This window comes from Arachis hypogaea, chromosome 3 (genome assembly GCF_003086295.3).
Source record: "Arachis hypogaea cultivar Tifrunner chromosome 3, arahy.Tifrunner.gnm2.J5K5, whole genome shotgun sequence".
Taxonomy (NCBI): Eukaryota; Viridiplantae; Streptophyta; class Magnoliopsida; order Fabales; family Fabaceae; genus Arachis; species Arachis hypogaea.
This window is the reverse complement of record NC_092038.1, coordinates 87,614,839-87,638,430: the sequence shown is the minus strand read 5'-3', so window position 1 is coordinate 87,638,430 and position 23,592 is coordinate 87,614,839. Positions and strand designations below refer to the sequence as shown.

The window sequence follows — 23,592 nt, the reverse complement described above, 5'->3', positions numbered from 1 at the left end:
AAGCAATAATTAGAACAGTGGCTATGGGGCTAAGATGGATCATGAATGTCTTACATAATGAAATGTTAGCATTGCATGTGTTGCAAGCAAGCAAAAATGAAAAATAACAATCAAGGCACAAGAGACAGCGACATTTTGATTGCAAGCATAAGAAGGTGTGCACAATACTTTGCATAAAGAATAAGTGGCACATCAAACTTAGTGTGACACTTTCACTTGGAATTGATGCAAGTATCTACTAAGCATTGGAACCAAATTTTGTTGCATAGCAACACCAAACTTAAAATGCAACCATATGTCAATTTATTTGAACTAAAACTAAACAAAAGAAACTGTTATTTGTTGAATACAATCACCAAGTGAAGAATCTATCATGAGTAAGGATGTTTGGGTAATGTATTAACAAACACAGTTAATAAAAGAAAGCATTAAAAACAAGGAAATGACTAGAACAATCAAGAAAACTAAAATTGTCTAACTAAAAAAAATATAATACTGCAGCGGCATTATGATTATGTAAACAAGTGGTGTTGCTTGAATGAATTGCATAGAAAAATAAGTGGCACACCAAACTTAGAATCTTGGTGCGTCACTTTCATTTTTGATTTGATGCAATCATCCAAAAAGATTGAAAACAATTTGTTGCAAGGCAACACCAAACTTAGAATGTAATCATATGCCAATTTATTGAAATTTAAACAAACCACAAAAAGAAAACAAAGCAGAGAAGAAATGTTACCTACGGTTGGGTTACCTCCCAACAAGTGCTCTTTTAGTGTCATTAGCTTGACATGTTATTCCTCACTTTCTTCCTCTTCTTCCAGTTTGTTAAGAGGAATGACTTCAAGGAAGGAGAAGTTTCAGCTATTATCCCCTGTCTTGGTCTCCTTTCAGCAAGCTTTCTTTTGAAATTGGCTTGATTGAGCTTGCTTGCTTGATCAGGGGGAGGATTGTTTGCAGTTGACCTTTTCTTGAATGTTGTCCTTGATATCTTGGTCACAATCCTCTTCTTGATGTTTTTGTCAATTGCCTTCACTTCCTTGAGTCCAAGTCTTGGTGGTTGTGTAATTGTTGGAGTTTTGTCTTCATCAAGAGTTCCTTGCAGTGATGGTTCAATGACCCCTTCCTTCATGTGATTTTATGCTTCACTTGAGTTTGACTTCTCTTGAGTGTCTTCCTCCCTTTCTTCTTCATGATTTTCCATTAATGCCTCTGGGAGGGAATCTTTATGTTTCATTGTCACCTCAAGTGGCTCTTGTGAATGTAAAAGTTCAGGATCAAATGCCTCCTCCACCTCATTTTTCATCAAAATTTTGCTTGACACAAAGGCTTCCTCATCTTGCCTTTCCACTTTCTTCGTTGCACTCAACAATTGAGCTACGTGCACTTCCATATTTGTGAAGAAGTTCTCTTTTCTTTTCCAGAATTTCTTTTCCTCCTCACAACATCTTTTGAGCATGGACTCAATCCTTGAGAGTCCTTGGCTTGTGGAAGTTTGTGTTGGTTGTGAGTCATGGGATGGATTTTGTGTTGAGGCATAGTTAAGAAGAATTTTCAAATGAGAAACTGGGAAGTGAGGGTGGATAATTTTTCATGTGATTTGACTGCTCAGAATTTGCAGTTTCTTGGTGATACTCCCATCCACCATGAGGATAATGATATGAATCATTTTGTGGTGGTGGTTGGTATCCCTCATAATTCTCTTGCTCATCTTGGGGTTCTGAAGCAAATCTCCATGGATTGGAGTGCTCAGAATTTGTGTCTTCCTGGTGATATTCCCAACCATAATTAGAATACTGACTTGAATCATATTGTGATGGCGGGCAATATCCCATGAAGTTTGTTTGACTAAAAGATGAGGTGAACTTCATTTGAATTTTGCAAAACACAACACCATTGAAAATTGAAAGTCATGTCACAGAGACAGAATTTCTTAGTGAGGCAAAAACACAAACACCTTGGTTTCAACTTAGAACAGAGAACAAAAACAAAGAAAATGCTTGATCTAGACTTCTCACCCACTTAATCATTGTTGATCTAATCAATCCCCGGCAACGGCGCCAAAAACTTGATGGTGTTTTTGTGGAAAAACGAATTTCCAACACACAAATCCAACGGCAAGTATACCGGGTCGCATCAAGTAGTAATAACTCACAAGAGTGAGGTCGATCCCACAGGGATTGATGGATCAAGCAACTTTAGTGGGTGATTAGTTTAGTCAAGCTAACATTGAAGGGATATTGGATGAAATGTAGCCAACAGAATTATAAATGACAGGAAACTTAAAGTTGCAGAAAGTAAAATTGCATAAAACTTAAATAACAAGAATGTAAAATAGCTGAAACTTAAATTGCAAGAAAAGTAAATTGCATGAAAAGTAACGGGGCTGGGGTGCTGGAAATTAAAATTCAACAAGAAAATGTAAAGAGCAATCAAGTAGAGAGCTAGAATATGAAATGGGATGCAGCAGATTCCAAACAGAAAAGTAAAAATGCTTGAAGAATTAAAAATAGAAAGCGATGCTTAATTTGTAGCAAATTAAAAGTGATTGAAGATCTCAGGAGTGGAGGAGACTAGATAACAAGTCTAGATCTCAAATCCTTCCTTGATCCAACAAGAACAATTGCAAAAGAAATAAAGGAAAGCAAATTGCAGAAATCGCAGAAGAAGAAGAAATGAACAGAAAGTAGAATTCAATTATGCAGAAAATTAAAGAAGAGATCTCAAGGTGAGATTGAAACAGAAGTTCTTCAATTCTTCACCCAAGATCCAAAGCAAGAAAAGTAAAGAGTGCTCAAGCAGGAACCAGGAAGAAGAGAGATCAATTCTCCTTCCCAATTCTCTAAGAAATTCCAAAGTTCAAAATTAAAATGAAAGTAGAAAGGAAAATTCAAAAAAAAAAATGAAGTCTCGAGCTCCCCCAAATTACATAAAACTAGCTCCTATTTATACACTTTCTATTCTTGGATTTTGGAATTTTGATGGGCTTTTGATTTGGTGAAGAAATGAATTAAATTGGAATTTTTTATCCAATTTCACCCCATGAGAAAAGTGGCTTCCAGGAGGCTGCCCTGCCCTTGTGGAGGGCAGGGCAGGAATTGATGCGTGCGGCCTTGGTGCGAGCATGGTGCGTTGGTGTGTGCTGCAGGATGCTGCCCTGCCCTCCGCGAGGGCAGGGCAGAAAATTTTGGTGCGCCAGTTTGGTGCCTGTGCGTGCTGCTGGTGCTGCCGAGTGATGCCTTGGTGCGCCAGTTTGGTCCGCTGGCCGTGCCACAACAAAATGCTGCCCTGCCCTCGCGGAGGGCAGGGCAATGTTTCCAAAAATGAAGCTCCGCGTTCGAGATTTGGTGGATGCACACGCTACTTCTTTTCCTTGGTTTATTTTTGCTTATTTTTTCCCCTTAAAGATGCCTTTCGTTCCTGCCTCAATTGTACGCCAAATATGGATTGCTATACATCGTTGGAAAGCTCTGAATGTCAGCTTTCCAACGCAACTGGAAGCACCTCAATTGGACGTCTGTAGCTCAAGTTATAGCCCTTTGAAGGAGGCATGGTCATGCTGTGAGCGCCCAGATTTTACCTTAGCGAAATTCTTGCTTCCAACCTCACTTTGCATCATGATTCTGCCCTGCCCTTGGCAAGAGCAGGGCAGTGTGTGCTGTTTGCCTATTCTTCATTAATTTGGTCATGGGCCACGCTTTTAAAAGCGTGGCCTAAGCCTCCAAAGTGTGCTCCAACTTCAAAGTGTGCTCCAAAGCTCTTTTTTCCTCTTTTTTTGTGCTTCTTTGCTTCTTTTTCTTCTTATTTCATACAAGATTTATAAAATTAAAATATCAAGAAAATATATCATTTAAGTACAAAAGCATTCAATATTTAAGCACAATTCATCAATTTCTTGTATGAAAAAGCATAGAAAAATAGGTATATGATGACATGTCATCAGGCTTCCAATGGTCTGTTGCAGAAATGGCTTCCTCCATCACTAATAAGGGCTCTGGGGACTCCAAATCGGCTGAAGATGTTCCTTCTAAGGAAGTGCATGACTACCTTATTAACATTTGTTGGGGTTGCAATGGCCTCCACCCACTTAAATACATAGTCCACTGCAACTAGAATGTACATGTTTGAGTATGAGGTAGGGAATGGACACATGAAGTCAATTCCCCATACATCAAACAACTCAAGTTCTAGGATGAATTGCTGTGGCATCTCATTCTTCTTGGGTAAATTGCCAGCCCTTTGGCATTCATTGCACCTTGACACTAATTCCTTTGCATCTTTGAATAATGTTGGCCAAAAGAACCCACATGGTAGCACCTTGGCTGCAATTCTTTCTCCACTAAAATGGCCTCCATATGTAGATCCGTGGCTTTACCACAACACTTCTTGCCCTTCCTCTTATGAAATACACCTCCTCAAGATTCCATTAACACCCTTTTTAAACAGGTAGGGCTCATCCCAGATATAGTGTTTAGCATCATTGAGTAGCTTCCTCCTCATGTACTTGTTGATGTTGGTACGCAACTCCCCAATAGCCTTGAAGTTAGCTATATCAGCAAACCAATGGCTTTCTTGAATCATTATCAACTACTCATCAGGGAAGCTTTCATTCACTTTAAATTGCTGTGCTTCATCCTCTTCATGTGGGATTCTTGATAGGTGGTCAGCCACCTTGTTCTCTGCCCCACTTTTATCTTTTATCTCTATGTTGAAATCTTGAAGTAGCAAGGCCCATCTTATCAACCTAGGCTTGGATTCCTTCTTGGTCAGCAAATATTTGAGGGCTGCATGATCAGTGAAAATAGTAACTTTAGAGCCAATAAGATATTATCTGAATTTATCAAATGCAAAGACTATGGCAAGAAGTTCATTCTCTATAGTGGTGTAATTTCTTTGATTCTCATTGAGGATTTTGCTAGCATAGTAAATAACATGCACCAACTTATCTCTCCTCTGTCCTAAAATAGCACCAACAGCAAAATCTGATGCATCACACATCAACTCAAAATGTAAATCCCAGCAAGGTGGTGTTATGATAGGTACAGAGGAAAGTCTGTTTTTAAGCTCATCAAAGGCTAGCATGCATTCTCTATCAAAGATAAAGGGTACATTAGAGACAAGCAAGTTACTTAAGGGTTTGGCAATCTTTGAAAAATCTCTAATGAACCTTCTATAAAAGCCAGCATGCCTTAGAAAACTTCTAATTGCTTTAACATTGCAAGGTGAGGGTAACTTTTCAATTACCTCCACCTTAGCCTTGTCTACATCTATGCCTCTTTTTGAGATCTTATGACCAAGAACCACCCCCTCTGTAACCATAAAGTGGCACTTCTCTTAATTCAAAATGAGGTTGGTCTATTGGCATCTCTTTAGCACCAAGGCCAAGTGGTGTAAGCATTTAGAATATGAATCACCAAATACAGAAAAGTCATCCATAAACACTTCAATGAATTTTTCAATTATATTTAAAATTTTGGAGAGCATGCTCCTTTGGAATGTTGCAGGTGCATTGCACAATCGAAAGGGCATTCTCCTATAAGCAAAGACACCATAGGACAAGTAAAGGATGTTTTCTCCTGGTCCTTGGGGTCTACAACTATTTGGTTGTAACCAGAATAGCTATCCAAGAAGCAATAATATTCATGTCTCGCAAGTCTTTCTAGCATCTGGTCCATGAAAGGTAGGGGAAAGTGGTCCTTCCTGGTAGCCTCATTGAGCTTCCTATAATCAATGCACATGCGCCAGCCAGTCATTGTTCTTGTTAGTATCAATTCATTCTTCTCATTTGGCACAACAGTGATCCCACCTTTCTTGGGGACTACTTGCACAGGGTTTACCCAAGGGCTGTCTAAGATTAGGTAGATCACCCCTGCTTGCCACAACTTCAGCACCTCCTTTTGCACCACTTCATTCATTGTTGGATTTATCCTTCTCTGCTGTTGTCTTGAGGGCTTTGCACCTTCTTCAAGTAGGATTTTGTGCATGCACATTGAAGGGCTGATCCCTTTTAAGTCTGCAAGTGTCCATCCAATAGCATCTTTGTGTTGCTTCAGCACTTAGATTAACTCCTCTTCTTGTTGTTTATTCAAACTTGAATTGATGATCACTGGGTATGTGTTGTTGTCACCCAAGTAAGCATACTTCAAGTTTGAAAGCAGAGTTTTCAACTCCAACTTCGGTGCCTCCACTTCCATTTTACTTGTCTTGTCCAGCATGACTGGTTCTTCCATAGTCTCTAGAGGTAGCTCACCACATGAGGTTTATTGATTTTGCTATTTGATTTCTTCATATTATTCTTTCTCTATGACTCCTTGAATGAGATTTTCAATTATGTCCACCATCATGCATTCTCCAATGGATTCCTTGGGGTAGCTCATTGCCTTGAAGACATTAAAGACCATCTTCTCCTCATGCAATCTTAAGACTTGCTCCCCTTTTTGAACATCAATTATAGCTCCAACTATAGCTAGAAATGGCCTTCCTAGGATGATTGATGCGTTGGCTTCTTCCTTCATGTCAACCACAACAAAGTCAGCTGGAAAGATGAACTCTCCCACTTTTACCAACAAATCTTCTACCACACCATGGGGGAATTTGAAGGTCCTGTCTACTAGTTGAAGGGCCATTCTTATGGGTTTTGCTTCTTCTATTCTCATCCTCTTCATCACGGCCAAGGACATGAGGTTGATGCTGGCTCCTAGATCACATAGTGCCTTCTCAATGTTCATATCTCCAATGATACATGGGATTTGGAAGCTCCCAGGATCTTTCAGTTTATGGGGAAGCTTCTTTTGTATTATGGCACTACACTCCTCAGTGAGCACTATAGTATCCTTTTCTCACCAATTCCTCTTCCTTGTCATGAGCTTCTTTAAAAACTTGGCATAGAGTGGCATTTGTTCTAATGCCTCAGCAAAAGTTGATCTGGAGCTTCTTGAAGATTTCTAGGAATCTAGAGAACCGGCTATCTTTTCTATCCTTCCTTAGTCTTTGTGGATAGGGTGCCTTTGGCACATAAGGCTTCAGGACTTGCTTTGGTCAGGATGGTGTAAGGGTCTCTTCTTCCTTCTTGGTTTCAGGTCCATTGGCAGCCCCTTCTTCTTGGTGGCTTTGACTTAGGGATGCTTCTTCTACAACTTTTCTATTTCTTAGTATTATGGTCTTGCATTCCTCCCTCGGGTTAGCCATGGTATCACTAGGGAAGGTATGTGTGGGCATGGGTATTTGTTTAGACAAGCTCCCTACTTGTGCTTCCTATTTTGAAATTGCTGCCCCTTGATTCTTTATGTTGGATCTGAACTCATCTTGGTTTGCATCTATCTTTCTTTCATCCTGTAGTTGTCTCTCTAGAACAGTGGAAATAGTTCCTGTCAGTTGTGCTGACAATTGTGCTATGGCACCCTCCAATTTTGAGAAGCTACTGGTGGTTTCACATGGTTGCATGGTGCAGGTTGATGTATCTTGGTGGTGGTTGTTGTGTGTTTGTTGGGTGGAGTGATATGATGTATTTTGTGAGTTGTGATAGGTTCTATTGTTGCTTGATTGATGGTTGGGGTTGTGGTTGTTGTGTTGGATAGAGTGGTATGGTTTGTGGTCTTGGCTGTGGTTTTGTTGGTTTCTCCACCCAAAATTTAGGTGGTTCTTCCAAACTGGTTTATATGTCTTAGAGTTTGGATCATATGGTGGTCTAGAGGGATTGTTCACATAATTTGCCTTCTCCCATTCAAAAATAAGAATCAATTCGTTGGTAGCATAGTCTAAACCAATAATGAATTCTCTTAATCAAATGTTTACAAATTCAAATTAAAATAATCGATAGTATTTAAACCTCGGGTCGTTCTCCCTAGGAGTTGCAATTGAGTGTACATTTATTGGCTATGAGAGAGCATGGGGATTGGGACTGCAAGAGAGGCAAGTAATGTAAATAGCAAGAAAGTAAATGATCATGCAAGAAATTAAAAGGAAAGCAATTAACAGAGAATTTTAATACTAAAAAGAGCTCTTGGTGAGAATTGGGGAATTTAAGATTCCTATCCTAGTTATGGACCACAAACATGGCAATTACATGGAATCAATCCAAATTAGTCAATCCTCCTTGAGAATTAGTCAAAAGGGCATAATTGGTCTCAATACATAAGTCCTAGTCAACTCACTAATTACTTAGTGAAAGACTAGCGTCAATGGAAACCAAACCAATTAGCCATTTCCACACAATGAGGAATGGACATCCACTACTCAATTCCACCCAAACACCCAATTTCTCAACCAAGAGTGTGAAAACTAAACATGCAAGAAATTAAATATCAAAGCAATAAAAGTCAAAGTAGGGAAAATTAAAAATGCAAGAAACCTCTTGGTAAATAATTAAGAGCTAAGGCAAGTAGGCATAGTTGATTATGAAGACATTGACCACAAACACATGATGATTATGAAGAGTTAACCTACTTAGTCAATCTTACATCGAAGATAAGTCAAGTAGGCATAGTTGATTTCAATCCATAAGTCTTATGTCAACACTAAGGGTCACATAGAGTCAATGGAGACCAAATCAACTAACTACTCTAATGTATCAACAAGAATGGACATCAATGACTTAAGGATCACCAAAGTCAACAATTTCAAGCCAAGAGTGAAGAAAAACTATGTAAAAACTAAGCCAAGTATTTTATCAAACACTTGGTGTGCATGAAAATAAAATAATATTAAATTGCATTAAAAATAAATTCTAACCACCAAAAGCAAAAAAAATCATAATAACAACTAAAGAAAGCAATAAATGAACAAAAAACATAAATTGCATTAATTGAAACTAAAATTAACAAAGAGTGTTCATAACATAAAAATGGCAAAATAAGGGAAATAATAAGAGAAATGAAGAAGAAGAAAGATGCAATAACAATAAATGACAAGGAAAAGTAAATAAAGACAAGAAATAAAAGTAGAAATTTTAAGAAATTAAACTAAGAAACCCTAATTCTAGAGAGAAGGGGGAGCTTCTCTCTATAGAAAACTAACTAAAACATGTAAAAATCTAAACCTAAGTGCTCCCCCTTCATCTTTCTTCAATTCGGCCTTAAATAGCTTTAAAAAATGAGTTGGATTGGGTTTTGGGGCCCAGAAATCGCTCCCAGCGAGTTGCCATTAATGAGGTCACGTGTAGGGACTTGTGCGGATGTACACGTACACATGCTGAATCTTGAGTTGTGTGTACACACACTTAGACTTATGTCCACTATAGCAAATTGCATATCATTTTGAAGCCTCGGACGTTAGCTTTCCAATGCTACTAGAACCGCCTCATTTGGACCTCTGTAGCTCAAGTTATGACCACTTTAGTATAGAGAGGTCAGGGTTGGCAGCTTTACAAATCCTTCATTTCTTGAATTCTTCCCTTTTGCATGCTCTTTTCCTCACTTATTCAACCCATACTTGTCTTGGAAATCTGAAAATTACTTAACAAATACATCAAGGCACCAAATGAGATTAAAGTAAATAAAATTGATTAAATTAAGCATAAAATAGTATGTTTTCACTTTAAAGCACAATTTAGGATGAAATCTCAAAAGCATGCTATTTAGGTGAATAAATGTGGGTTTATGTGATGGAATCCACTCAAATCAAACCAAAATATATCATAAAATGGATTCATCAGTCCTCTTGCTTTCCTTCTTAATCTAAGGAAGGTCCTTTCAGGTTCACTATCGAAGGAGGATGAAGTTTCTCCCCTTCTACCTGTCATACATTCAACAGCAGCAAGCAGAGGGCAAGTGAAGTAAAAACTCTTGTTGAGATTAGTGGTTAGCTTGGTTGATGCAATTCATCAAATAGTTAACGGAGCAGTAAATACAAATGGAAATGTGAATAATGAATAGCTAAAATAATCCGCGTAAAATGAAATAAAATAAAAAAAAAGAAGAATTAAAGAACTGAAAAATGATTAACAAGGTAAGGAAAGTGCTTAATCTAGTTTCCCATCAATTTAGTCATTGTCAAATTCAAACCAATCCCCGGCAACGGTGCCATAAAACTTGATGACCAGAATTCACTCCCCATATAAAATCATGAATCCGTTCTTTTGGCAAGCGCACCAAAATTGTCGTCAAGTAATAATCCACAGTGGAATGGGATCGTATCCACAGAGATTGGTAAATTTGAGCAATTTTAATTAATAGGTAAATTAGTCAACCTGAGTAATATAGAATGATTACAGAATTGTAAATAAACAGGAATGTAATTGACTTAAAAGTAAAGAGAAGCAGTAAAGTGCAGAAAAGGAAATGGCAAGAATGTAAAGTGCAGAAACATAAATGACTTAATTGTAAATAGGAATGGGGATTAACAGAATGTAAAGAAAGATATAAAGAATGGGGAAGATTCATTGAGATCAGGAGATGTTGTTCTCTTTGGATTAAATCCAGCTCATCTCATCTTCAATCATACAACTCATTTACCTCTTGGCAATCGTGATTGATTGAGCCCCAATCCCTTGGTGACTCAATCTCTCAAATCTTGATAATCAGCCAATTTCTTGGTCTAATTGCTCATGAAGAGAGATATGCTTGGTCCCTGATTATACCACACATCATCATAGGTCCAAGTGATGGGTGGATTATATGTCACCATATCCAATCTCCAAAACCCAAATTCTACTCAAGTGTGAGAAGAGATTTCAAGAATGGTTTCATGTTTCCTTTTACAAGGTTCCCATGAAACCCATTTTGCATTCAACCTCTTTCCCAAGATGATTGAACACTAACATTAAAACGAAATTCCTTCTAGCAAATCAAAGAAAAGATGAAGAAAAGAAGAAATTCACTATCATTAATCCATCAAGTACAACAGAGCTCCCTCTCTCAATGAGAGGGAATTTAGTTACTCATAGCTTAAGAGAAAAGTACAAGAGATGGAAAGGATGATGTGGAAAGTAAATCTAACTATGCTTCAACAAAACTCCTACTCAACAACCCCTTTCTCAGTACTTTCAGGGGTTATTTATACTACTCCTAGCGCTAGAATTAAAAAACATACAAAAGAGAAAAGAAAATTACAATTGGAGGGAAAAGGAAACTCAATAAACGTGACCTTCCAGCTTGGCATGTGGCTGGCATTGAGGTGACGTGCCACGCCCAGCCTCCAATTTGGCGTGGCGCACCACGCCCAGCTCCTTAAGTGGCACGCCCCAAGTGTTGGTGTCCCTGGCGTGCCAGGCCTTTGAACCCTAGTGGCACGCCCAAGCATTTTTTAAACCTTGGTTAGCCTGGCGTCCCACGCCTTCGAGCCCAAGTGTCACGCCCATGCCTTTTCCTTCTTCTTCTCCTCTCTGAAAAGTTGAACTAGCGTGGCACGCCCAGCGTCTGGCATGCCACGCCCATTATGTGCGCTTGGTTTCTTGTTGGCGTGCCACGCCTAGAACACAAGTGGCACACCCATGGCCTCCTAATCTTGGTGTGCCACGCCTTGAAGCTCAAATGGCGCGCCGAAGTCTTCTTCTTGTTGGTTGATGATGCTGGCGTGGCACGCCTGAGGCTCAAGTGGCACGTCCAGGCGGGAAATGGTAGCTGGCGTGCCACGCCTTCGACACCAAGTGGCACGCCCATATGTTTGGCCCACTACCTCCTTTTCTGGAAATTTGTACTGGCGTGCCACGCCCTGGTGTTCAAGTCACATGCCCATATTGGTGTGTCACTCCAAGCTTGGCGTGCTATGCCTGAGTCCTCAAGTGGCACGCCCAAGTGTTGGATCAGAGTTGGCGTGCCACGCCCTCGACATCAAGTGGCACGCCCAAGTGTTTGGGCCTTCAATCTCTCTTCTAGAAACTTGAACTGGCCTGGCACGCCCACCTTAAGATGGCTCCTTTAGCTTGGTGTGCCACGCTTGGGTCTTCAAGTGGCACGCCCAAGTGATGGGTCAGAGCTGGCGTGCCACACCTTTGATACCAAGTGGCATGCCCAAGTGGTTGTGATGGTCTTGGCGTGCTACGCACAGCTCCTAGCGTGCCACGCCCTCATACTTTCATGGCATTTGTTCCAAGTGGCACGCCAGTTTCACACGCCCAGCTTTATTTTGTTATTTTCTTCCCTTTTTGTTGCTCTTTTCACCTGAAATTCAGCACAAACCCATTTCTAAGTAATGTACCATAATATTCATCAATTAGTGCATGAATTACAATGATCAAATGAGATTATGCTCTTTTATTATCCTTTTTAGATAAGAAAAAAGGGTAAATGATGCAAGTCATCATTAAATTATACAATGCACACCACATGTTTGTGAAAAAGTTTCAATGAATCCCTATTTTAACTTTGCTTGTATTCTTGTATTCCTTGCCACTTTTTCACTACACTTATTCTTCAGTATCCTTAATTGTTTATTCACCATCCTCCTTTCCACTTCTTTTCAAAATGACTACCACGAAAGGAAAGGAGAAATCTTCCAAGAAAACGGTTTCAAAAAGGAAAGCACCAAAGTCACCTACACATTAAAAGCCTTCTAAGAAATCAAAGGTGGATACACGCATTAATGAGTCAGACAAGAAGATCCCTGCTAAAGATATAACGCGGTTTGCTAATCGCTACTGTGAAAGGATGCATGCTAATATCATGGAGCGAACTATGCACCCCGAGCACCTCCTTTGGATACCAGACCATTTACAACATTATGCAGAGGATAGATTGAAGAAAAGGCGTTGGGGGCTCTTGAACTGAGATTCAATGCAAGTCAACTTATCTTGGGTCGACGAATTTTATGCTAATTATCACTCTCCGACCCTTGACTCAATCATTATGATACGGAAGCAAGTCCCTATTTTGGAAGCCGCTCTTAAACGAGTGCTTGGCATCCCACCCAATCCGAAAGGGTTGGATGCCTTCCAAGAAGCAAAAATTGCCTGCAAAGGTTATACTTTTGATTGGAATCACGTCCTTAAGGTAATTGCTAGGCCCGAAAGCACCTGGATCTATGGGTCGAACAAGATTAATCCAAAGGAGCTCTCAGCCAATGATTTGACAGATGAGGCTTGTCTATCGCAACAAATCATGTCCCATTATGTCTGGCCGAGGACTCATGACTCCTCTATCACTGGGGATATGGCCGTGCTTGTATGGTGCATTTTGACTGAAAGGCCACTTAATATCCCTAGAGTTCACACAGCTGGCAATATTCCCTTCCCTGCTTTGGTCACGGTATTAGCATCTGCAGCTGGTATTCTGCACGAACCAGATGATGTAAAGAGTACAATTCCTTCCGCAGATGAACTGGTTCCCCATGGGAAGTGGATCATCCCACATGCGCCACCCTAGAGCCCGAATGACAACCCCTCTATGGAAGCCCCAACCTCTTTTGGCCCACAACCATCAACATCCCATGCACCAACACCATCCAACACCCAGTTGCTACTACAGATCCGGGAGAGGCTAGACCAACACAGCCAGCGGATGGAACAACTTGTATGCCACAACAAGCGCCGGTACAACTACCTCAAGGTGCTTATTCGTTCTCCTCACTCACCTCCGAAGGAACCCGACACTTTAGACTCTACTTCCCTTTATAGTGATACAAGGGATCCAGCTATGGGCACGGAGGCACCCCTGTCCACCCATCATTTGGCCATTGGAAATGGAGATCCTGAGCACACCTTACAGATCACTAATGGCACGGAGGACCGTGCCAAACCTTAAGTGTGGGGAGTCGGTCACCGACTTCCGAAGGTAAGCTCTCTCTCTCTCTCAACACTAATATTGTATTTTTCCTTTTGTTAGATAGAATAACTTGCATGATTAGTAGTTGCTTGCATTTAGGTACTACTTGGTTGAGTGATAAATTCTTTTAAAAGAGACTATTTTATGGCATTTCACTAATTTAAATTAAAATTTTTGTTAAACTTGTTTGAAGACCTTAATTTGGAACATGGTTTTAGAGCTAAAGAACACACAACCTATGAGATTTTGAGCTTAATTATAAGGTTACATTATTTAACCATGAATTTTATTCTTGTGTATTTTCTTCTCTATGATTGTAATCTTTAGTTTGTTCCATTCTATATATCCATTATTTAGTGTATATTCATGCATATATGTGATTGAGGCCATCATTTGGTTACAGCTCACTTATCCCAAATAGCCTAACATTCCATTTACCTTTGTTTGCCACTTTGAGACTTTTTAAACCCCATTTGTTCTTTATATTACCACATCACTAGCCTTAAGTGGAAAAACAATTAATTACCCTATTTGAATCTTTGGTTAGCTTAAGATAGAGATTGTGTGTGTTAACTAAGTGTGGGAAAATGTGGGAACTATGGGTGATGATAATGTGTTTTGATCTTTTTGATAAGTATTGGGAACTTGGGTGCTCATTTGTGTGAAATTAGAGAAACCATATGCATTGATATATTATACTATCAGATATAAAAATAAAAAAAAAAGAGAGAATTAAATGAACAGGGGCCAAAATTACCCCAATGTTAAGTTCAATAAAAAGATCAATGCATATGAGATGGAATTAAAACTGATACATAAGTGTGTGAAATGTTGCAAAAGTGAGACTTTGGGTAGCTAAGCTTGATTTTAGAATTATATAGAGTGTGTGTATGTGTTAGGCGAGAACTTACGTTAGTCAAAGATTCACATTATAGCTCACTTAGCCATACATATATCCTTACCCTTACCTTAGCCCTATTACAACCTTGAAAAGCCCTCATGATGTTTGCATTTGTATATTAAATATTTGTTGATTGGTTAGATGAAAAACAAAATTTTATAAAGCATGACTATAGGAGACTAGAGTGGATTAACCCTAGACACTTGAGTGATTAGAGTGTATATACACTTCTAGTGAGGGTTCAATGCTCAACTCTATGTTCCCGGCTTTTATGAGCTTTCTTCTTACAAGTTTACTTATATCTTATTATGTGATTTGAATTAGTGGAATCTATTTATGTTTTGTCTTGGAGAGTTTGTTTACTTTTAACCAAGTAGGTAGAAGAATCTTAGAATGTAGTTGCATTTATATAGATAGGTTGCATTGCATAAGTCTTACCTTTCCCCCTTACTATTTGAGTTTCCTTGAGCTGAGCATGAGGACATGCTAGTGTTTAAGTGTGGGAAGATTGATAAACCACTATTTTATGGTTTATCTTGTGCTAAATATAGTGGATTTTATCAATCTTTTATACACTTATTCATATAAAATGCATGGTTTTACAATTTTCTTCCTAAATTGATGCTATGATTGAAAACAAGCTCTTTTTGCCCTAAATTCACTATATTTAATCCTCTCTTATTTCCATTTGATGTCGAGATATGTGCGTTAAGCATTTTTAGGGATTACAGGGTAGGAAAGGCTTAGAGGATAGAAAAGAAACATGTGAAAGAGGAAGGAACAAAAGGAATTAAAGATTTCATGGGCGAGTAATGACGCACACACGTAGAGCGACGCGCGTGCGTGACCAGGAGAAAATGCAGCGACGCGTACGCGTGACAGGCTGTCACGTGATGCAGATATCAGAGTTCGCTGGGGCGATTTCTGGGCCCTTTTTTTTGCCAAGTTTCTGGCCCAAAAGTGCAGAATAGAGGCAGGGGTGTAGCTGAGACTTAGACACTTTTCATTCTCACTTAGTTTAGTTTTTTAATTTTTGAATCTTAGAGAAAAACACTACTTCTCCTACGATTCTTAGATTTTAGTTTTATGCTTTTGGATTGGATATTGAGAGAGCTCCGTCTACCTTTAATTGAAGTCTTCGTCATCCTAGTTTGCTTTTCCATTACCTTACTCTTTTGTTTTCCATTTAATTTGCTCGTGGTCGTATATGGATATTGTTAATTTTGGGATTTATTAATATAATGACCAACTCTTACATTTAATTCCATTTCTGGTTTGAATTCCTTCAATTAATTATCAGCTTTAAAATTTTCTTTTATTAATTTATTTTATTTACCATGTCTCTTATTTGTTCATCTCCCATGTTGTTGAAAAATGGAATTCATGTTATGATTTAAAATTCTCAACTTGGCTTGGAGTTGATTAATTGGAACTCCTTGAGTTGGATACTCAGGAGTTAATTTGTAATTGGGGGTTACTAGTTAACTCACTTTTCACTGACTCTAATCCTTCCTTAGGAAGGGATTAGGACTTGTGAACCAAAGTTAGTAATCCCACTTGACCTTCCTTTGCAACTACAAGAGGATAACTGAGTGGAAGCAACAACTTTTTACTATTATACTCGGGAAAGTCAACAAGGATAGAAACTCCAGTTAATCTTCTCTCAGTTAAGGTCTTTTAATTCAAATACATAACATCCATTGCCATAATTTACTGCTTCAATTTTTAGTTATTTATTTTTCGTTCTCAAACCTTAAAATTTCTCAGAAAATTCCTGATCAATAATTTGCACTCTTTTGTCAACTCTTTGGGAAACGACCTGGGAATTCTACTCCCAGTTAATTGATTCTAAATTGTTACAACTCTTTTTAAATTGATAAGTGGAATTGTCTTCGATTAAGAACTGTACTTGAAACGCCATTTTTATTATAAATTCTTAATCGGTAATTTTCCTACCGCAATGGTCTATCCTAGGAATCTTCTATGATGGTCTATTCGAGATGTCCAAAATGTCTTCGGATCATTCTGCTGGTGGATCACTCCACTTGAAGAAAACACCTGAAGAGGCATAAGAACTCATTAAAATGGTTGCAAACAATCAATTCATGTACACTTCTGAGAGAAACTTTGTGAACAATGGGGTAGCTCAGAAAAACGGAGTCTAGGAAGTTGACACTCTGAATTCCATATTGGCTCAGAACAAGATCTTGACCCAACAAGTCAATATGATCTCTCAGCATTTGACTGGATCACAAGCTGCAACTGGCAGCACTCAAGATGCCTCATATGAGGAAAAGCTTATGATCCAAATCAACCTTTACTGGAGTGGGCGAATTACATGGGAGAACCATGTGGAAAGACCTATAGGTTCAACAACAGACCACCATTCCCATCTTTTCAGGAACATATGGAGATTCCTAGGCAGAGCCTTTCTGAGTTAGTCACTATAGTCTCCAACCTCTTTAAGACCACTCATAGTTTTATAATATAAACAAGGTCCTCCATTAGAAATCTAAAGGTACAAGTTGGTCAGATGAGCAAGAGAATCCCTGAGACCCTCCTAACACTCTTCCTAGTAACACTAAAGTGAATCCAAGAGAAGAGTGCAAGGCCATTACTGTAGAAACTGAGGCCAAATCTGAAGGGGACAATCTGGCGTTGAAAGCTAGTAAGGAGGTCCTTTCTGGGCGTTCAACGCCCATCAACCCACCATTACTGGTGTTGAACTCCATTAAGGAAATTCTTACTGGGCGTTCAACGCCCATCAACCCACCATCACTGGCGTTGAACGCCAATAAGGAAGACTTTACTACGCGTTCAATGCCCAGAAAGGCATACTCACTGGCGTTGAACACCAGTCAAGGGACTTGATGACCGGAATTCACTCCCCATATAAAATCATGAATCTGTTCTTTGGCAAGTGCACCAAAATTGTCGTCAAGTAATAACCCACTAGGAGTGGGGTCGAATCCACAGAGATTGGTAGATTTGAGCAATTTTAATCAATGGGTGAATTAGTCAAGCTGAGCAATATAGGTTGTGATTACAGAATTTTAAACGAGCAGAATTATAAATGACTCAAAAGTTAAGAAAAGTAGTAAAGTGCAGAAGAGTAAATGATAAGAATGTAAAGTGCAGAGACATAAATGACTGAATTGTAAATGGGAATAGGGAATAACAGAATGTAAAGAAAGCTATAAAGAATATGGAAAGTAAGAATAAGGGGAATTCAATCATGCAACTCATTGACCTCTTAGCAATCATAATTGATTGAACCCCAATCCCTTGGTGATTCAACCTCTCAAATCTTGATATTCAGCCAATTCCTTGGTCTAATTTCTCATAAAGAGAGATATGCTTGGTCCCTGATTATACCACACATCCTCAAAGATCCAAATAGTGGGTGGATTATATGTCACCATATCCAATCACTAAAACCCATATCTACTCAAGTATGAGAAGGGATTTCAAGCATGATTTCATGTTTTCTTTTTCCAGGTTCCCATGAAACCTATTTTGCATTCAACCTCTTTCCCAAGATGATTGAACACTAGCATTAAAACAAAATTCCTTCTAGCAAATCAAAGAGAAGATGACAAGAAGTAGAAATTCACTATCATTAATCCATCAAGTACAACAGATCTCCCTCTCCCAATGAGAGGAAATTTAGCTACTCATAGCATAGAGAAAAGTACAAGAGATTGAAGAGATGATGTGAAAAGTAAATCTAACTATGTTTCCAATGAAAAATTACTTAACCCCCTTCTCAGTACTTTCAAGGGTTATTTATACTACTCCTAGCACTGGAATTAAGAAAATACAAAAGCGAATAGAAAATTACAGCTGGAGGGAAAGAAAAACTCCAAAAACGTGACTTTTCTAGGCTTGGTGTGTAGCCACTAAATTTAGCTTGGCGTGCCACGCCCAGCTCCTCAAGTGGCACGCTCTTTGGACCTCCTTCCCTAGCGTGGCACGCTTTCAAGCCTAAGTGCCATGCCCAGGGTCTTTTTAACCCTTGGTTAGCTTGCCGTGCCAAGCCTTTGATCCCAGGTGGCACGCCTAGGCCTTTTTCTTCTTCTTCTCCTCTTTGGAAAGTTGAACTAGCATGGGACACCCAGGGTTTGGCGTGCCACGCTCATTGTGTGTATGCCATTTTATTCTCTGGAAAATTGAACTAGCGTGGCACACCCAGGGTCTGGCGTGCCACGCCCCTTGTGTGTGCTTGGTTCCTTGGTTAGCGTGCCACACCCAGAGCTCAAGTGGCACTCCCATGGCCTTCTAGTCTTGGCGTGCCACGCCATGAAGCTCAAGTGGCACACCCAGTCTTCTTCTTGTTTAGTGATAAAGCTAGCATGCCACGCTTGAGACTTAAGTGGCACGCCCAAGCGAAGAATAATACTTGGCGTGCCACGCATTCGATACCAAGTGGCACGCCCAGGTTTTGGCCCTTCTCCTCCTCCTCTAAAAAATTGAACTGGCGTGCCACACCCTGATGTTCAAGTGGCATGCCCATATTGGTGTGTCTCCTTCAAGCTTGGCGTGCCACGCATAGGTCCTCAAGTGGCACGCCCAAGTGTTGGGTGAGAGTTGGTGTGCCGCGCCTGTGCTACCAAGTGGCACGCCCAGGTGTGTGTCTTCTTCTGGCGTGCCATGCCCACAAGTTCAAGTGGCACGCCCCACGGTGTACAATGGAGTTGGCGTGCCATGCCCAGCCTGGCGTGCCACACCCCTTTGTGGCCTTCAACTATGCTCTATGGAAAATGTAACTGGCGTGCCACGCCCATGTTAAAGCTTTGAGAAGCCTTTCTGGAAAATACAACTGGCGTGCCATGCCTGTACTTTCATGGCATTTGTCCAAAGTGGCACACCCAGCTTTATTTTGTCATTTTCTTCCCCTTTTTGTTGCTCTTTTTACCTGAAATTCAGCACAAACCCATTTCAAAGAAGTGTACCACAATATTTATCATTTAGTTCATGATTTGCAATGATTTAGTGAGATTATGCTCTTTTATGGTCCTTTTTAGATAAGAAAAAAGAGTAGATGATGCAAGTCATCACAACACTAAACTTAAGCTTTGCTTGTCCCAAGCAAATCAATGTGGGTCATTCTTAAATGGATTGAGACTTGACCATAGAGAGATGCATTCATTACCAAAGATAGAGCTAAGTGTTAACTCATGCATGAATCTTATTGATTTAATGTCATAATCGACTCCTAGACTCTTGAGTATTCTTCCAAGTATTTGCCTTTGGACCCCTTTCTATTGATTGTCACCTTGAAGTAGCAATAATTGTTTCTTTTTTTTATTGTTCTTTCCATTTTACTTCTCTTTTTCCATTTACCACGACTCTAAATGTTTTGTCTCAAGACGACCCTTTAATTAGGCTTTCAATTAGCACTCCCAAACTAGTTAGTTTTAGGGTACTAGGTGTTGAAACACCCCTAAGAATTTACTTTCCCAGGTCTCTCTTCTTGACACATCTTCATCACAAGTATTTACTAGGATCTCTAACTCTTTTGAGCTGTTTGTTGTTTCCTTTGGTCCTAATAGTTGATGCTCAGAGCCTTGGGTCTTTTTGCTTACTAATTCTTGGTTCTATGGATATTCAAGGGACATCATTGGCCTCTCCTTGTCATATCCCCTAAGTCTAGTTGCTCATCATAGCTTATTTTCTTTCCAATTCATTCAAGGTCTCATACTTATGTCTTTCTCTCTTAGCTTTGAATAGTCTCACTTGATCTTAGTCTCTTTTACTCTTGTTTTTGCACAACTCCCATAGACTCTTATGGAAACAAACTATTCTTTTATTTGATGATAATGAGACTTAAACAACATTGCATTTTAAGCATAATGAAGTTAAAGCAATAACTACTGCAACTACTATCAACTACTAATAGAAATTCAGAATTTAAAAACTTGAGACTATCAACCATGGGACTCAACAACCTTTGATTCGTGGAGCAGCTTCAATTCATTGGCCCTTTTCTTTTGTCTTTCTTCTTGGAGGAGGAGTTATCATCGTTTTTCTTTGAGGATCCTTCTTGTGCCTGGGTGTTCTTAGGCTTCCAAAATCCCGGCCTTCTTAGGTATGTTGTTACATTTTCTTTGTGCTTGTATGCTATTTCTTTCTGCCTTGTACTGAGTTCCTCCATCTTTTGCATGTTTGTTGGATAATTGGGGTTCATTTTGGCTACTCCATTACACAAGTAGCTCAATTTTGTTTGTGCATAGCAGTCATATTGTCTTCTTGCGATGGTTCTGGCTTCATAGAGGGCTCTGAATTCTGCAAGTTTCCCTTGTTGGAAATATTGTTGTTCCACAATTTTGTTGAGGTTGTCTTGCATCTCTCCCCAGTTGAACTGGCCTTATTGTTCTTTCATGTACTCCATGCTTCTTTGGAGTTAGTGTATGCTCTCTATTGATCTCTGGATGCTCATTCTTTCCAAGTTGGAAGCCCACCTCCGGAATAATTTGCCTATCTCTCACCCAACCATAAAATTGGTTTTGGTTGAATGATGAGAGAAACTTGTATTCATTGAAGCTTGAGGATCCGGAGGTCAGTTCCTTGGTCTTTCTCTTCTTTGATGAGGAGGCTCTTGGTGGTGCCATTGAGGTGAGAAAAGAGGTTTGAAAGGTTGAAGGAGAGTTGAAGAAAGGAGTAAAGAAAGGAGAGGAAAGCAAGGGTTTGCTCCACAACACCAAACTTAGGACTTGATTGTCCCTAATCAAGTAGAAGAGAATAGGAGAGAGGGGGTGCAAAGGCTTGTTTCAGATGTGAGGTGGTGTTTCGAAGTATGAGGAAAGTGGGAATGTTAGTGGCTTTTATAGGGATGAGAAATATGGTCTGGAAAAGTGGGTGGGAAGTAAAAACAATTGAATGTTTTTCCACTTGGGAGTGGCGCCTAGCGTGTGGAAAGGCGCCAATCCTTGCCTTTTTGCTTTCTTCAGATGTTGAGTTCCAAAGGACAAGTACACTTTGACTCCTTGTCTTAATGAGCCATCATGTGGGTCCCACCTTTTTCTTGAAAATTCAATCCGAAAACTTCCCATCAGTAATGAGAAAGAAATTGCTTAAGATTCCCCCAATTCAAATACAATTAATACACAATTGATGAGTGTCCCTTGGGATGCCAAACTTAAATCCATTGCATATGGTGAATTGGTTTCATCATTGGACTTTATTATATACATTATGGATAGAATAATTCTATTCACACCTTTTCACTTCAGTTCATGCGTATGTAATAATGTCATTGTTTATGCCTCCACCAATTCACTAAATGCTTTCAACATAAACCATGTTTGGGCTTGCTATGTGAATTTCTTATGGTGGTGACCTGATGATCAGATTTTTGACGGTTTAGAATTTCACAAATAAAATCTTGTTGCAAATATAGTTTCTAAACCAACAATAATCCTTCCATACAAAAATTTGGTTGTCACTAAGTACAAACCCCTCAAATTAATAACTGAAGTATTCAAACCTCAGGTCGTTCTCCCTAGGAATTGCAATAAAGTGTTCTTGTTATTGGTTATGAGTTGTATATTTTGGGATTTTGGATAAGAGACAAGAAAAGTAAATGGCGATGAAATTTAAATGACAAAACGGTCTTGGCAAGGTTTGGTGGTCAAGGATCTCTATCTTAATCACTAACCACAACATGAGAATTGGCAAGGATCAATCCCATTAAATCATCATCTAACTAGTAGTAAAGGAAAGTCAAATGAGCTATATCAATCCAAGTCCATAAATCCTAACTCTCTACTAATCCAATTAGTAAGAACTAGAGTCAATGGATCCCAATCATCAATTACTTGGACATTAGTAATTCAAGAGTTCCTAAGTTACCTCTCCAAGCCAAGGACATAAAATTCTACTCTAACACTCCTCTAAGCATTTTATCAAACACTTGGAAGGCACAAAAGGAAAGCATAGTAAATCAACAACAAGAACAAATCTAACAATAACTAATTGCAAAGAATTAACAACAACAATTAAAGAAAACAAGATCCACATGAATTACCTCAAATTGCATTAAAAAAAAATAGAAGAAGAAAGAGTGCATCAACAACAAAGTAAACAATTACAAGAATAAAATACAAAATTAGAGAGAGGAAGAGTAGAGGAACAAGAAATTGTAAAGGAATAGTAAATCAAAGCATGAATTAAACCTAGATATTACAAGAGATTAACCTAAACCTAAACCTAATCCTAATCCTAGAGAGATGAGAGAGCTTCTCTCTCTAGAAACTAACTTTCCCTCCCAAAACTAAACTATTGGTAACAAAGTGTCTAAGTTTCTCATTCCTTTTCAATCCTTGGGTTAAATAGCATCAGAAATGAGTTGGATTGGGCCCAAAATGCTTCATAAATCGCTGGTCACGAGTTGCACTTTAGTGAGTCATGTGCAACATCGGCGCGTACATGTACAGTGCACGTGCGCATCTCTAGACGCGCTGCAATTATGACAAATCCTATATCATTTTGAAGCCCCAAATGTTAGCTTTTTAACACAACTAAAACCGCGTCATTTGGACTTTTGTAGCTCACGTTATGATCGATTAAGTGCGAAGAGGTCGGGCTTGACAGCTTTGCGATTCCTTCATTTCTTCATGAGTTATCCATTTCTACATGCTTTTTCTTCATTCCCTTGATCCAATGTTTGCCTCCTAAACCTGAAATCACTTAAAAAACATATCAAGGTATATAATGGGATTAAGGTGAATTGAAAAGCATGTTTTCACTCTTAAGCACAATTAAAGGAGAATTTACAAGACCATGCTATTTTAGTGAATAAATGGGAGACAAGTTGACAAAACCCTATAAATTCAACACAAGATAAACCCTAAAAATGGGGTTTATCATGGCCACACCAAACTTAGTTTTTGGGCTTACTTTCAAATTTAATTCAATCAATAAGTTGTAAGCCTAAATTAAGTGGGTCAGTGGCCACACCAAACTTAGCTGTTTAGCTAGTTTCTCAGCCCATTC

The 23,592-nt window shown here is 39.2% G+C and overlaps 1 protein-coding gene across 1 annotated transcript; it reads right to left on the bottom strand.

The window, feature by feature from the left end:
* Nucleotides 1-3,939: 3,939 nt before the first annotated feature.
* On the bottom strand, nt 3,940-6,728 carry LOC112777399 (uncharacterized). Its single transcript, XM_025821762.1, has 3 exons — nt 6,381-6,728; nt 4,412-4,587; nt 3,940-4,339 (listed from the first exon to the last, which is right to left on the bottom strand). The coding sequence occupies exons 1-3, from the start codon at nt 6,726-6,728 to the stop codon at nt 3,940-3,942; spliced, it is 924 nt and encodes a 307-aa protein (XP_025677547.1).
* Between the last annotated feature and the right edge of the window lie 16,864 nt (nt 6,729-23,592).